The sequence below is a fragment of the Arctopsyche grandis genome, chromosome 11 (assembly GCF_051622035.1).
Source record: "Arctopsyche grandis isolate Sample6627 chromosome 11, ASM5162203v2, whole genome shotgun sequence".
NCBI lineage: Eukaryota > Metazoa > Arthropoda > Insecta > Trichoptera > Hydropsychidae > Arctopsyche > Arctopsyche grandis.
In genome coordinates this window covers 11669598-11684884 of record NC_135365.1, presented here as the reverse complement: position 1 = coordinate 11684884, position 15287 = coordinate 11669598, and the positions used below count along the sequence as shown (strand labels likewise).

General features: G+C 32.1%; 1 protein-coding gene across 1 annotated transcript in view; it reads right to left on the bottom strand.

The window, feature by feature from the left end:
• LOC143918567 (T-box transcription factor TBX20-like) overlaps positions 1–15287 on the bottom strand; it is a 103296-nt gene that overhangs the window by 3063 nt on the left and 84946 nt on the right. Inside the window, exon 4 of the mRNA XM_077440507.1 lies at positions 13825–14063. Within this exon, the coding sequence (XP_077296633.1) occupies positions 13825–14063 (239 nt within the window). The remainder of the gene's footprint in view (positions 1–13824; positions 14064–15287) is intronic.

Below are 15287 nucleotides of genomic sequence, written 5' to 3'. Positions count from 1 at the left end.
TGAAAAAATAACAATTTCCGTTTGATATAATGGTATATTATTTTATTTTTTTGAAAAATTGGGAATGTATGTATGTATGTATATAATTCAATACAAAAAAAAACATGAAAACAGTAATTTAATTTATGGTAAATTTTAGTATCTGGCAATCCGATAAAAGCTCTCATATAGTAATATTTCAACTTTATTATACATATGTATATCACGACAGAAATTGGCATTCGTTTAGAATTACTTTACTAATACGCAATCTTTAATATATTTTCATAAGAATATTGATACAAGATATCTTTATGAGAGAAAAATACTTAATAATATCAAATGAATTGCGTTGTGTACAAAGGACATGGTTCAAGAAATATTGAAAATAACATATATTATATTTTTAATTACTATTACACATATAACTATTGTTTATTTAATTTTTGTATTATTTATATGAACGATAGGGATCGCAGTGTCCTTCCTACCTTTTATCGGAATAAAATTTATTATTATTATTATTAATAATAATTAGAGAAAAATCATTCTTTTAATGTCTAGAAATGTTTTTGTTCTTATAATCAATACGTGTACTTGTCATTTATTTTTATTTAATACAAATTTTAGCACACGTTGAAATACATATGTAAATATTTCCAATGAATTTAGTTCGAAATTGATCGGATTGCCAGAGTGAAAAATTTACTATCCACAATGGACCTAGTAGAAAGCTTTTGCCATAGCAATTGAACGTTAAATACAAAATTTCATTGGTTTTAAAGAATGTCATTTATATGTAAAGTTTGATAATATGTAGTAAAATAAAAGTATATTGTTGCTGCTTTTGTTTATTGTTACCAAATTTAATATTTTTGATTTTATACTGTAAAAAACAGTGAAAAAAAAATGCATCAAAATATAGGAAATATAATTTTAGGATGCAAATAATACGTAAGATACGTACGTTGATGAAATTTTTTATAATATAAAATGCATTGACTACAATTCAATTATAATTTAAACAAATGTGCAATTATGAGCTATGGACGTGCACATTCGCTCTATTGTCACGGATATTCCATTAGATCCGTCTTGTTGAAGCGTGTGGAATCTATTGTCGTTTTGGGTATCACTTTTGATCCTCAGCTCACCTTTCACAACCATATCAAAAAAGTCGCTGACGTTTCTTTTCGTCGACTTGGATTTGTTTTGAGATATGCAAGATTATTCTCCAATCCTTTGTCTTCTCGCTTGCTTTTCAATTCGCTTGTGAGAAGTAAGCTAGAGTATAATGCGATTGTGTGGAATCCGCATGAAGCAAATTACTCTCTGATGATTGAGAAAGTGCAAAAAGCATTTCTTCGTTTCCTATATAGGAAAGAATATGGGTATTACCCATATCTCTACCCCACTCCTTTCCTTTTGGGCATGCTTGGGTATAATTCCCTTAAACTTCGGAGAAACTTCTCATTAATTCGTTTCGTTCTCCTGCTCTTACGTGGTAATACGTCATGCCCGTTGTTGCTGGAGCAGTTGGGACTTTATGTCCCTAATCACTATGTGCGTGGTAGACATCATCATTTGCTGGCTGTACCTCCTGCCCGCACAGTCCTTTTTCGAATGGCTCCTATTCCAAGAGCTATCCGACTTCTTAATGAAATCGTTGCTGCCGAGATATTTTCCACCTTAGTGAGCGTAAATTGTCGGAAATTACTCTAACCCATTTATCTGGTAGTCTGCACTCATCATTGTTTTCATGATTGATTGTGATTTATGAGTGAAATTTTGATTAACTCTCTTCCATTTGGGCCTTACAGGGATGTTTTGTATTTGTAGTTGTTTCTTACATATTTATTGAAACTGGCTGTAGGTGCAAGGCATTCCTTATGCTATATTTTATTTGATATTTTTACTTTATCTGTTATTATTTAATGCTATTTTTTATGTTTATGTATGGATGTATTTATGTTTAATTGTTATTTTGTTTTTTTTCTTTTTTGTGTTATATTTTTTGACCATTGTGGCGCTTTAGGAATTCCTGTTATGCCACAATGGTCTGTTTAAAATAAATAAATAAGTATTATAGATACATAATCAAGTTATAAATCGTATAAGAAAAAAAATATAATCAAGCGTTTCCTTTTGAATAAAAATATAATAATTCATTTATGCATATCAATTAAAAATCAGTTCGATGCACTTTCACCGCACGTTAATTATTGTATGAGCACACGTTGAAACGTTTACGTTTATCTAAATCGTTTCGAGTTCGTGGTAAATAAATATTATCGGGCACATCTCGGAGACCCGAAATCAAAATGAAATTAATATGAAATGATAATACAAAGAGAGAAAAAAATGATTCTTAATTGAGTGCTGCGAGCTCGGGTTCCGGGGTCGGCCACTCCTGATGGGCGTGCTCAGCGGCATCATCACACAAAACACGTCTCGCATATTTTCTCACAGGTGAAGCCAGCCCTGTGCTGGACGACAGGGCCATACTAGACCCACAGCGAAGCTTACTAATATTCCCAATACGATATAACGCATATCGGATGAACAAATGCTACTTGTAGCACTATTTATGTACATATGCAGTTCACATATGTACATATTATACAAAATAATAGTGCAAGACTTTATTGAATAAGTGTAGTAGGTACCTACTTAAGACATATCTGGACTTTATAAACATACTCAAAATAAATAATGTATCAAATAAGGGGCTCCATATGTAACATTTTATTACACTGTAACGTCATTGAAATCAACAGGACAAATTCGATTTAAATGTAATAAACAGTAGGGTATTTTAAAACAATTTAACAGACTGGAATATTGTTTCATATTGTTGAACAACAAATTTTCAACTACATACATATAAATTTGGTAAAGTGAAATATTAGAGAAATAAGCTCATAGTATAATATTACGGAAAAAAAATATTTTTGACTTTTAAAATTCGCTAAATAATTAATTATACGTATTTAAAACCAATAAAAAATCACAATCAATAGACAAAACATCCGACTATTGGTGACAATACTCATTTTTGACATAGCAATACTAGATTCTGAATTAAAGACTGCAAAAGCAAAAATCTCCCATTTTTAAAATCGCTCACATCTCTCAAACGAGAGCAAGCCAAAAAAATAATTTTCATATTCTAATTCAATGGAACAAAATAAGTAAAGATTGAAGTTTTCGTTACTTTTTTTGTTGTTGTACATACATATTTATATCCTATACATTTAAATCATATTTTAATATACGCGATAATACATAGACAAGTTACATATGTAGTCGAAGACACTAGGAACTGCTTGAACCGGATTAATTTTTCCGATTTCACTTAACGAGCGCTCGTTATAAGAAGGATTACGTCTTAACAAAAAATAAATAAATAAAGAAAAAAACTGCGCGTGCGCAACGAGCGCGATAGATGTTGCAAATTAAAATCGGATTAAGGCGCAATCGAAGAAAGTCGCGTTAATTAGCCGCGTTACGGTCGTCCTTTAATTAAAAACTCCGAGCGTTGATTGCCCACGGCAGGTAACTTATTAGGGGCACAGGTGTTAATTTAGTAAACGCGTAATTAGCCCTAAATTAGCTCGGCCAAATGACTTTGGTTGAGCATTGTCTGTGTGTGTCGGCCGTAAATCATCGACGATGCGAAACTCAATACGCCCAGTGCGGACCCCGCTATCGATGATTGTCGACAGGGTCCATGTTTATAATTTTCCCTGTTGATTATTACCTGGAGATTAATCTCGACACTGTGTGAAACGATTTTCCGGAGGGTATAAGGCATATAATTTTCATATTTGATACTATTTCGCAATAACTTCATGAAAAACTGTGCGAATGCTTCGAAAAGCAAGATTTTTACTTTATGGAAATACTATAATGTAGATTTTGTATAGATTGTGCAAAAAATCAACCTCGAGATTTTGACTCAGAATTGGTCGTTGATGGTTTTTTTTGTGTGTGTTTTGGAGATAATTCTAACACCATTAATAATATAAAACTGAAACTGTAACTGGAATGTTCGTTGTTTAGATGCTATTTTTTTTTCAAAATTTACGGTTCATCGAATGTAGTACCTTTCCATAGAGCCCTATTTTTTTTTTTAATTTAGTGAATTTCATTTTTTTCCGTGTTGTTTTTGATCCTTTTTAAATCTTCGAATACATCACATCCGAATTTTAACATATTTTACATATTAATTTCTTCTTAAAATGTCTGATGTCTTTTCTAATAATGATTTTAGAATATATTTCTTAAAACAAAACTCAAAAATGCAACCAAGACAATCAAATGATTTCTCAAAACAGCGATTAAAGAAAAATCGAATATTCTTTATGAATATTTGTACATATTATTTTTAAATTACATGTTTTCTTTCTTATTCTTTGTATAAGAAAGAAAACATGTAATGAAACAAATAAGTATGGCTCTCTATAATATGTCCGATAGGAATTCTCCACTTCTTTGCAAACATTGGTACAGAATGTACGTACATAATATAGGTATAGTCTGAAAAGTCGTGGTTTCAAGTCTTAAATAAAACGAGATGGTCAAATATCCGGTATGCGTTTGAAATTGTAAATGATGACGAATATTATAAATAATAATAGAATTCCCTTATAATCAGGTCAAATTTATGACAAATTTAACGATTTGCCGTAATTTCGAAGAGCAAATCTCCACTGGATTTTCATCGCCTTTATCGAGAGTACATAATATAAAACAGGAAGAATTCAATAAAACTTAAGTGGATATTAAATTACATTCTCAAATTACTATAGTCAAAGAGTGCATAGATTTACATTTTAATATGCACCATGATAATATGTATATAAACCATAGAAATATTTTAACCGGAAATATGATGAATTTCAAATACGGGTATTCGATCCTTTTACCCCTTTACATTCTCTCGGTTACCATTCTAGCACTTTTTTGTCCATTCTTCTAGCTATGAGACTCGCCCATTGCCATTTCAATCTCTTCACTCCTTCCAGTATATCCACTATCCTCGTTATGCCGAGCATACAGCGTTTCATACTTATTTGAGTGCATTGGACTTTATGTACCATCTTAGTGTTCAATGTCCAAGTTTCACATCCATAAATAAATAAATATAAATTAAATTTGCAAATTAAACTAAACCAATCAATTTAAGAGCCTCGCGGTACACGGTACATGTTTTTATTGTTTAGATAATTTTGCAAAAAAAGCAAAAAAAAAAACGATAGCACGCCTAATCTATGCCATCTTGATCCTTGGTAAAGTCACCACTGGAGTGTTTTTGGTGATATTATTAATATAGATTTGTCAGTGATCTATAACGGTGATTTCTATATTTAAAAGGAATGTAGGAAAAACTTATCGAAGAAATAAAATCTTACGAATTAACATGACATAAAGATACGCCCATCACAGCTGGAAACCAAGAGTACGTCCCACGCCACACTTTTCAGTATGTTCTTACCATTATAATTCAATAATTGTGTACGCTACATATACATATATGACAAATGAACGTATTAGATTTGGACCAATTTTCATGTATTCAATTTTAAAATCTAAAAATCGTCATATATACATAAGTATGTATGTATCTATATATGAAGAGCATATCACATGTCAATGATGGTGGACTTCATCATTCCACGCCGTTGCCGACCATATATCAGTCAAGAGGTGAAAAAACGGAAAAGGGCATTTAAGGAGCCGTAAATAAGCCTGAGGGCGGGGGCGCCGCCCTGTCATTAGCGCGCCGCCACCCGGGCCCCCGTCGCCCCCAACCTGTACCCCATCGCGAACCACAGCTTTCCAAACGTTCTCACGGCGAGGCAATTTATCGACCGTTTTGCGATCATTCTCTCGTTTCGCCAAAAACGAAGCCGACGAAACGCTCGCATAATGACTCGTTAGCCCCTCTGGACTGTGATATTTTTTTATTCCGGCAAAATGTTTTTAATCGTCGAAATATTATTACACCATTAATGCGACGTAATTGTGTACAATTTTTTTTACCCACATTACAATTACAATAATGTAATGGTAATATTATAGATTGACTACTTGAGCATTTCAATAGCGCTCGACATGTGTTCGCCTCTAGGCGTGTACGATTAGTGTTTATTGTGATTGAAAAAGCGTGTTTTTTCTTCTTCTTTTTGCATATAATTATATGAATTTCTTCGACGCACTCAACATCTGAAAATTTACTATTATACATTTTCGTGCTTGTTGCGTTTGTTGGACTGTTGGGCTCAAATTATAGTTATAATGCTAACTAAATTATGTAAGCATTCCTAAACGATATAATCGTTGCTTTACTTTACATACTGAATCAAATAAAAACCCTTAAATATTAAAATTAGCAATGGGGAATCGTTACATAATCATTGCTCGAATTCAATACACCTTGAAAAGAGCATAATTTGCGTTTGGAACTATTAGTGTATTATCATATTTTTTATCTATTTTATATTGAAAATTTAATCTAACATGTACATATATATTTTATATAACAGTAGAATATATTTTCAACAATAATAATTTATTGATAAGACAAATACTTATATCCAATTATTTTCAACAACTGTTGCGCAAAAGTACATGTATATCTTATTTCACGGATGTTTCTGATAAAGAGAAAAATAATAATTTGAATTGATCATATAAGATTCTGACCAACAGAAATCACTTATATCAAAGGTTCATAACTAGAATAAAGCTAGGGATCGGGGCAATTGTAAATAACAATAGACCCTTCCATCAGTGTTCAAAGCAAAAAAAAGAATTTTTTAAAAAATTAAAATGAATCTTAAGTCTATTTATTAGTATTACGCACTGCAGCAAATTTCTGTATAATTTGACTACATGTGATAAGTAGACATAGGATAGGAATTGGGGCAGAGGGTTTTGTTATTGTTGAATTCATAAAAAAACCATTTTTACAAGCTATTGGAACTTTAAAACCATTTTTACAAGTTATTTGCAGTTACCCCAAAAAACATCCGATGTCTATTCATAGCTAAGGATCTGATGGTAATTAGGGCATGAATGAAGAAATGGTTACTTCAGAGGCCGAATTGTGCAATTATTTTATATTTTTCAAGGAATTCTTATAATTTACAATATTTTAGCTACTTTTTATGACAATTTTGAATTTAATTATTATTATCAAATCAATGGATATCAAATATTAACGTTAAATAGTTTCTATGAACGGAGAGGACCGAAATTCTCCCTTTGAATAATAAAAAAAAAATAATGCCTGTGCCGAGGACATGTTTAGGTTAATAGTGGAAGAAGAGACCGTTGTTTGTTATATTCCCGCTAACTTTTAGATATATTTAATTTAGGAATGTAACCAAATAACCAATACGTCTATAAAAAAATCTAAATCTGAGGTCTATTAATAACAAAGCCTTTCGACTGTCATTTTGAGTTTGCCCACGTGAAGACTATTGAAATTTAATATATATTCAATAAACCACTTCAATTCAATTCGAGCTTTGTATCTACATTTTTCAAACTTGCCTTTATAAATATTGATCATAAAATGTAATATTACTATGTGTTTATTACAACACTTTAAGTCATCGATCAAATCTTATATATGCATTTCATATATGTATTATGTATGTACATACATATATAAAATCCATAAATGACGGTCGCTGTAAATAAACGTTTCATCTTAAATTTTATGTTTGTGTGGAACAGGGTTGTGTGAATCGTTTGCGTAAAATTGTACCCAGTTATATCATTAAATTTAATAATAATAATTGATACATTTGCGCAAAACAGAAGTCGTCCACGCAATTTGAATAAGTTGACATATGTACGTACATACGACATTTACAATGTTGGGTAAGTAGCATAAAACGCGTATCCCTTTGAACGGTTCTGACTTTTTGAAAAATATGTAAGTAAGCATAAAAAAATGTCCATCCACCTCGACAAAGGAGTTGAATTCACCTGTTTTGTGCGAAACGAACCAATAAACGACGATAATGAATACGAAATGGCAATATTAATAAGCAGTTATCGGTTCGGCGAAGGAAAAAGCGCTCGTAATGGGTGGCTCGAGGGCAGTTTCTGCGCGAAAGAAAAATGAAATAAAATTGCAAAAGGGAGGTACAAGAGGGTTCGTCTTCGACAGACGGACGTCGTAGGACCTCAGGGCTTGGGACCTTCAGGCTGCAATTTAATTCTTTCGGATCATTTCATGAAACGAAACTGTCACCGCTCAAGCAACAACCCGTGATGGTTCATGTTTGATAATTATTTATGGCAATTATATAATTGCCTTCAAGCAATAATGACAGATCTGATGTATAAAGCGTATCATACGCTTGCGAATTCATTAATATGTTTAATTGAACAAACTACAAAAACTTGACATTCATATGAATCAATTCGTGAACGACGTTGCTTAATTGGAATTAAATTTTTCAATCACTTCCGGCCAAATGTTGTTTGCTAATAGTATAATATTCAGAAAAAATTGCTTCTTAAAGGTGGCCTAGAGATTAATTTGCAGACAAATCTCTCGTAGAGTCTCTGGCAATGACATTTTCCGTAGTTAGAAAGAAACGCGACGACAGACAAATCTTTTGACTTCCTTTCTGATTTTCTTTCGTAAAATATGGATATAAACAAATACTACATATGTACATATATCGTTACATGTTATACCAACAATATAAGAAAAATCATAAAACTCGTTAAATAATTGTAATAATGTCCGGTCCATTATTTAATACGCATTTGAGCCATTGAAAAATGGTGACAAACACAACTAGGATCATCCAGATTTTATTGAACAAAAGCTTTATCTGTTGGTTGATTAATTATCTATGAGAAATCACTACAGATTATACAAAGACATACAGATTATTAGAGAAAAATCTGCCGATTTTTATATAGTAAAATCTATCCTTTAATAAACAGGGCTTTTAAGTGTATGGTAAAAATGTACCCGTTTTGAATCAAAATTAATCTTTCTTCTTTTACCGACGACTTACTTATGAAGGAATAATTTAATATAAAAGAATTACACACACATATATCTCAAGATTCAGATTGATCGGTTAGCAAAGCACCGATTTAATAGTCGATCATTATATTATCAGGTTTCATCGACACCGATACAAGGTGAATCGCTTTTCTCGGCCGAACATTTATACTCGACTTTTTTTTTTTACATGCTGAAGGCGATTTTACGACCGATGCATAACTATTGCCAAAGAACGTATATATATATATATAATAATATAAAACACTAAAAATAATAAAAACATAAATTAAAAATCAACAGTCATCTTGGGTGCGCTATGTGCATGATGCATTTTAACAATCTACATGTGTATACATAAATACATACATACATACAACCTAAATAGGAAAAACCTCGTATGGACCGCGAACCGTTCAATCGAAATTCCTGCCCCTTCGCAATTATCTCACAAACCCTTGGGCAACTTGGATGGGTCGATCGAAATAGCGCTTAAATTTGACTAAACGCCTCAAATTTGACGTCTAATATGTTATTATCGATTCAAGGCGGCCGTGTTTGCAGTGCTGTAACATTTTCTAATGTGTAATATTTATATATTATTACTTTTTTCATTAATCCATTATTTTATGCTAATCATATTCAACACGTACTAATTTAGAACGTTTAATACAACTCACATTACAACCAGTTTTTAGGCGCAGGTAATCACAGCTCACATTAGTACATTAGCATTACAAGCATCATACATACACACAAATACACATTTTGATCAATGATCTACGACAAACATACATATATATGTACAATATAATTTTAGACTTAATTCATCGAATAAAATCTATATAATATTTTAATATAAATTTTAAGATGATATTGTACTTTGAATTGACTTCAAGTGTGCATGTTATACAGTAGTGTCGTTCATTTCAACCAAATCACATACATACATTTAAATACAAACACATACTGATTTAAATACAAACACATATGATGACGCTTGATGGTTTTTTCATCGGTTTTAATCTAAATCTACGACCGGGCTATTTTTAGGGGTGATAAATGAACAAGTTAACATTCAAGCTGTTAATCCGCTTTTAATACTCAACAACACACTATTAAGCTTGAAATTATCATTTTTCTGAAATATTTTAACACCAAATTAATTCTAAAGCACATTACTGAAATGCGAAAACTAATTCATAAAGGCATTTAACATTAAAAACCTCAAACAAAAGGTTTACAGAAGCCTAATAGATGACAACACTGTGTGTCAACTGTTACTATACAAAAATTGTACAATTTGAATACTGAATATAATTCCAATCAATATGTTTAGTACCGAAAATTATAGCACAAACTCCCTTCATTATGTGGGATGCATTTCGGCAAAAATATTATGTATAATTTACGCAAAGATCTCAAATTACCGATGGGCTCCAAATTGAGCAAAATTCGCTTCGGATGTACGTGAGCGTGAAAATTACCGATTATTCGGCCGCATTCCAATGCATTGATTTAAATGCAACCGACCAATCCATGAATAGCACCTGGAAACAGGTGAAATGATAATTTTCCGACGGGTTAACCGGTAGCGGGTACAAAAGTCGCCCCCGGGGACGTTGGAATTGTACCCCACCGAGTGAAGGTACTAAGTACTAATGAAATAACACACTATAAACGAAACACTACAGTAAATTTACCGAACGCTCGAAATATTGTATTGTTAGCTTTTTTATTCAATTTTGTGAGGTTGAAATGTTTAGAATCGTTGATGTTGCGTCGTGTCGACGCGCAACAAGTTGACGCGTCCAATGCATAGTTCAAGGTCTTCGAATTGATTGATTGTTTGAAAATCTGTTTTATTTGTGTAGATTACCTTCACCTTTTCCTTTTGAAGCGTGTTTTGGCGATATTGTATAATTTACATACTTCTGCAATCTAGAGAATAATGCATATACAACGCAATGTAATATTTATATGAGAAAAACTCGTTTGAAATATTATCATCGTATGATATACATATGTATGAAATTTGAACATACTCGTATTACAAAACGTATTTGCTTATATTATGTAAAATATTAAATAAATAAATAAGACTTTATTGAGTGATATGGGTTCTGAAGTATCCATGATTTTGCCGAATCTTCAAAGGGTTGAGTATTTGTAGAATATATTTCATGATTATTCTATTATTCTATTTTCATACTTTTATATCTCTCAAGATTGTAAAAAGTTATTATCGAATATTTATTATATCATCTAAAGTCCTCTTTTACTAAATCAACCGTGACTTAAGCAAATAGTTTTCCTTTAAGAGCAAATATTACCATATTAAATGAAACACTCATGGTAAGAACACACAAAAATGTGGTATAAATGACGCGTCGCTGGTATAGGCGTGTCTTCATGTCAACGTTATTCGTACGAACTTATTACTTCGACAAGCGAAATTTCTTCAAATATAAGAATTACCGTTATCAATACAAGGATAAAATGTCACCTAAAACACTCCAGGGGGTGGGTTTTGTCAAGGATCGCGACGATATAAATTATGCGATCTAATCTTTTTTTTTATGTGCAAAACAAATCTTTCAAAAACGGCACGTTTATAAGATTTGTAAATAGATTTTTAAGCTTTTCTATCATGCTGTATACATCAATATTAAAATAAGATAATACTATAAATATTTACTAGAAAAGTAATGTATAAAATAGAAAATGATCGCTGTATTATAATCTATTAATATATAACTAAGATGTATTGTAATTTTTATACAGAGGAAACCATATTTAATATGATTAAAATAATCCACCGTAATTCATCAATACATACATGTATTAAATCCATTCATACAAAAATGGAAGATTTTCTTCGCACCCACCTTTTTCCAAGCAGATAAATCAAGATTATGTCATTGAAGCAATTATGAATTAAATAAACAAATTAACTACAAATAAATCAGAATCAAATGCATTCAAAACGAATAAATTATTTTAAAAAATCATTATGTAGAAATAAAAAAACCTATACAAATAAAACTAAAATAATCAACTCAAAACATAATACATATGTATTTACATACATTAAAGTACACAAATATACATACTATCAATTAAATAATTCTCAACCGAGAGGTGTTTCAAAGACTCGTCAACGACGCATAGTAGTGAAAATTCAGACCCAAAAGTGATTTAAAGCCGAACCTGGTGGGGCTTTAGCCCTAAGGCCCGGACCCTTCTGAAGTCGCCCTAATGCGTCAAGATTACAGGGCCAGCGGGCCGACACAACAACGCCCGATAATCGTTTTCACACATTTTACTCTCGACGAAATCTTCACACAGGGACGTAGGTGGAGGATATAAACCGACCCGCAATTAAGCCCCGCAGACAAATTGAAACTAAAAAAAAACCACACACACACACACACACCTACCCGTAAATAGGTATGCGAGATATCGAACCATTTACAGTCTACAAGAGACACGTGGAAATGGCTCGTAAAACAAAATGAGAAAAAAAAGATATTCGTACGCGTGGATTAATTACAAATGTGCTCGATCGCGATAAGATCTGATCCGTAAGTGAAAAATTGGTTCACGTTGCGTCATTTCAATCAATCCGTTGCACCTTGCGTACATATAGAGTATATATAGAGTACTCGATTATAATTTAACTGTTTTAAATTGTTGAGGTAGACCGTGTCCACTTATGAAAAATTGATATTGTACCGATTTGTAAGTAGTGGCCGTTCAATTTTGATTGATTACGTTTTTACGCAGAGGTGCGCAATTCAAAACATTAATCAGTTGATATTATCTTACGATACAATTAGACGAATCGATTATAAACGATGTATTAGTTGTGGTCATTATTTATTAGGACGGTCTTTTGTAATATGATATTTAAGACACGAATTCGGGGATTTTTAGTGTGAGAGTAAATATATGGATACTATTCAAGGGCAATCATTAACCATCTACTGCTGGATGAAGGCCTCTCCAACACGCTTCCATTCGTCTCTGTTTTACGCAACTATTATCCATCTCACCAAGCACATTTTTCTAACTACATCTCACCGTCTTCCTTGCGGTCTGGCTTTCACCCTTTTACATTCTCTCGAGTACTATTCCGGCACTTCTTTTGTCCACCGTTCTTCTAGCTACGTGACCTGTTCATTTCACTCTCTCCACTATATCTTTATCTTTACAATTTGGAGACGAGAAAAACGAGAGGTGATCTAATTGAAGTCTATAAAATTATAAATTCAGACTACTACTTTTGTCATACTTCTCACCCGCGCACTCCGTTTTAGATCTCTCTTCGTTATTCCGAGCATACGAAAAGATTCAATTAATTTATTTTCATACAGTAGAATATACAAATTCATTTATGTACATATTTTCTCATATCAAAGCTTTTAGATATTTATTTACATACAAAATTTCTTATAATAAACAACGAGTTTAAACTTCAATCAACGATCAAAAATAATCATCAGCATCCAAGTAGCGCGAAAGTGCGTCAAAAGAGAAATTCTCCATCGTCTTTTCATAAAAAAGAGAACACCACTACTCTACATAAACGCACTTATGCAAATCGGGTCAATTCGAACGGTCGTAATGAGGGGTTTTCAACGTGAAATACCACCATGAGTCAATTAACACTGAGAGCGCGTGTAGTGTAAATAAATAAATACCTACGACTTGTTTAAATTCCGCGAATAATAATATCGTACAAAACTGTGTAATGTGCAAATTATGTGGGGAATTTCCTTTTTTTTTTTAAATAAAATCCTCACCTGTCAAAGTCTGTGAGTCTCGACGAGTCCCTGAAGCCCTTGGCGAAGGGATTGCTGTCGATCTTCAATTTGGTAATTAGTTGGTTCTGGTATGCTGTGACGGCCGTGAAAACCGTCTCTGGAAAAATGTAAGTTCTGTATTGTTCCGCTTCCAGGTCGTGGATTGGTCCAGGGGCGTGCTCCCGCCATTTGACCAAGTGTATCCGAGGTTGGTATCGATGCATCGAATTCAGTACGATCTGGAAATTAAAATAATAATAGAATAAAAAAAATATCATAAAAAACAGCGACATACATAAAACGTTAAACATAAAAGCATTTCCGAAATATTACATATATATTAGTACGTCATATCCGGAATAGGAATGGGTTGATATAAAATAGCAATTAATTGTAAGCATATGCTGAAGTAACCCTTCTTAGATCATAATGGTTTTATTCTAGTCGTACTTGTATAATTGTATTTTGCTATACCTAATGATATACCTTCGAATGATTTCAACGATAACGAGATATAATTTGAATACTTGAAGATCAGTATCGTGTAATGTGTTTGAAAAACTTTTAAGTAACATGTATAATAATTTGTAATATACAGACTGTTGTTTTTTTACCATTTTGATAATGCCGAACGATAAAGTTATATTATATCATTTGTATCAAAATATTATAATACTAACCGTCGCGTCTTATTTATAAATTGATATGATATAATAAATAAAAAGGGTGTGAATGCTTTTAGGTTATTGAATAAAAATGAACCTATACAAGTACTTACGCAAATATTAAATAAAGAGAAGAGACAAAATGGAATACGTGGATGAAAAGTGTGACAAGACTAGTTAATATAGTGGAGAGAGTTAAGAGATTAAAATTGCAATGGTTGGGTCATTTTAATCTTATAAACTAGAACTAAAATAGTTTGAAATTTGTTTGATTAAGGTGTTAATAATAAAGTACGGCGATGAAGTGGATACGAAGAGATTTTTTAATTTGTAATAGATGTAAAATGTAAATCGATGAAAAAACTTAAACTAAACTTTAAATAATTATATGGATCAATAATATGACAAGTATGTATTATATTTAACGTGTGAAGCTGCGAGTGGGTGGCAAAAAAAGTCTTCACGATAAGCCAGCTGTCATCACGTTGATCTGACAGATGATTCTGATGAAATGTTAACGATTTCATTAATTTACTTACTTACTTTAATTTTTTTATTTCAATCGAACATGTACACTCGCCTTTAAAGATCGCTCCAAAGCGACGAATGTACTAATACAGATACAATACAAGCATTTTATACAATGCAAATTCATACAAACATTACCACAGTGACATCTATGGAGAAATTTTGCAGCATCTCATTGTATAGAAATTAGCGAACCTCGAGACGCTGAAAAACTTGAGATTGGAAAGAAAATGCCAATTTACAGGAAAATTTCAATGAAAATCAGAAAAA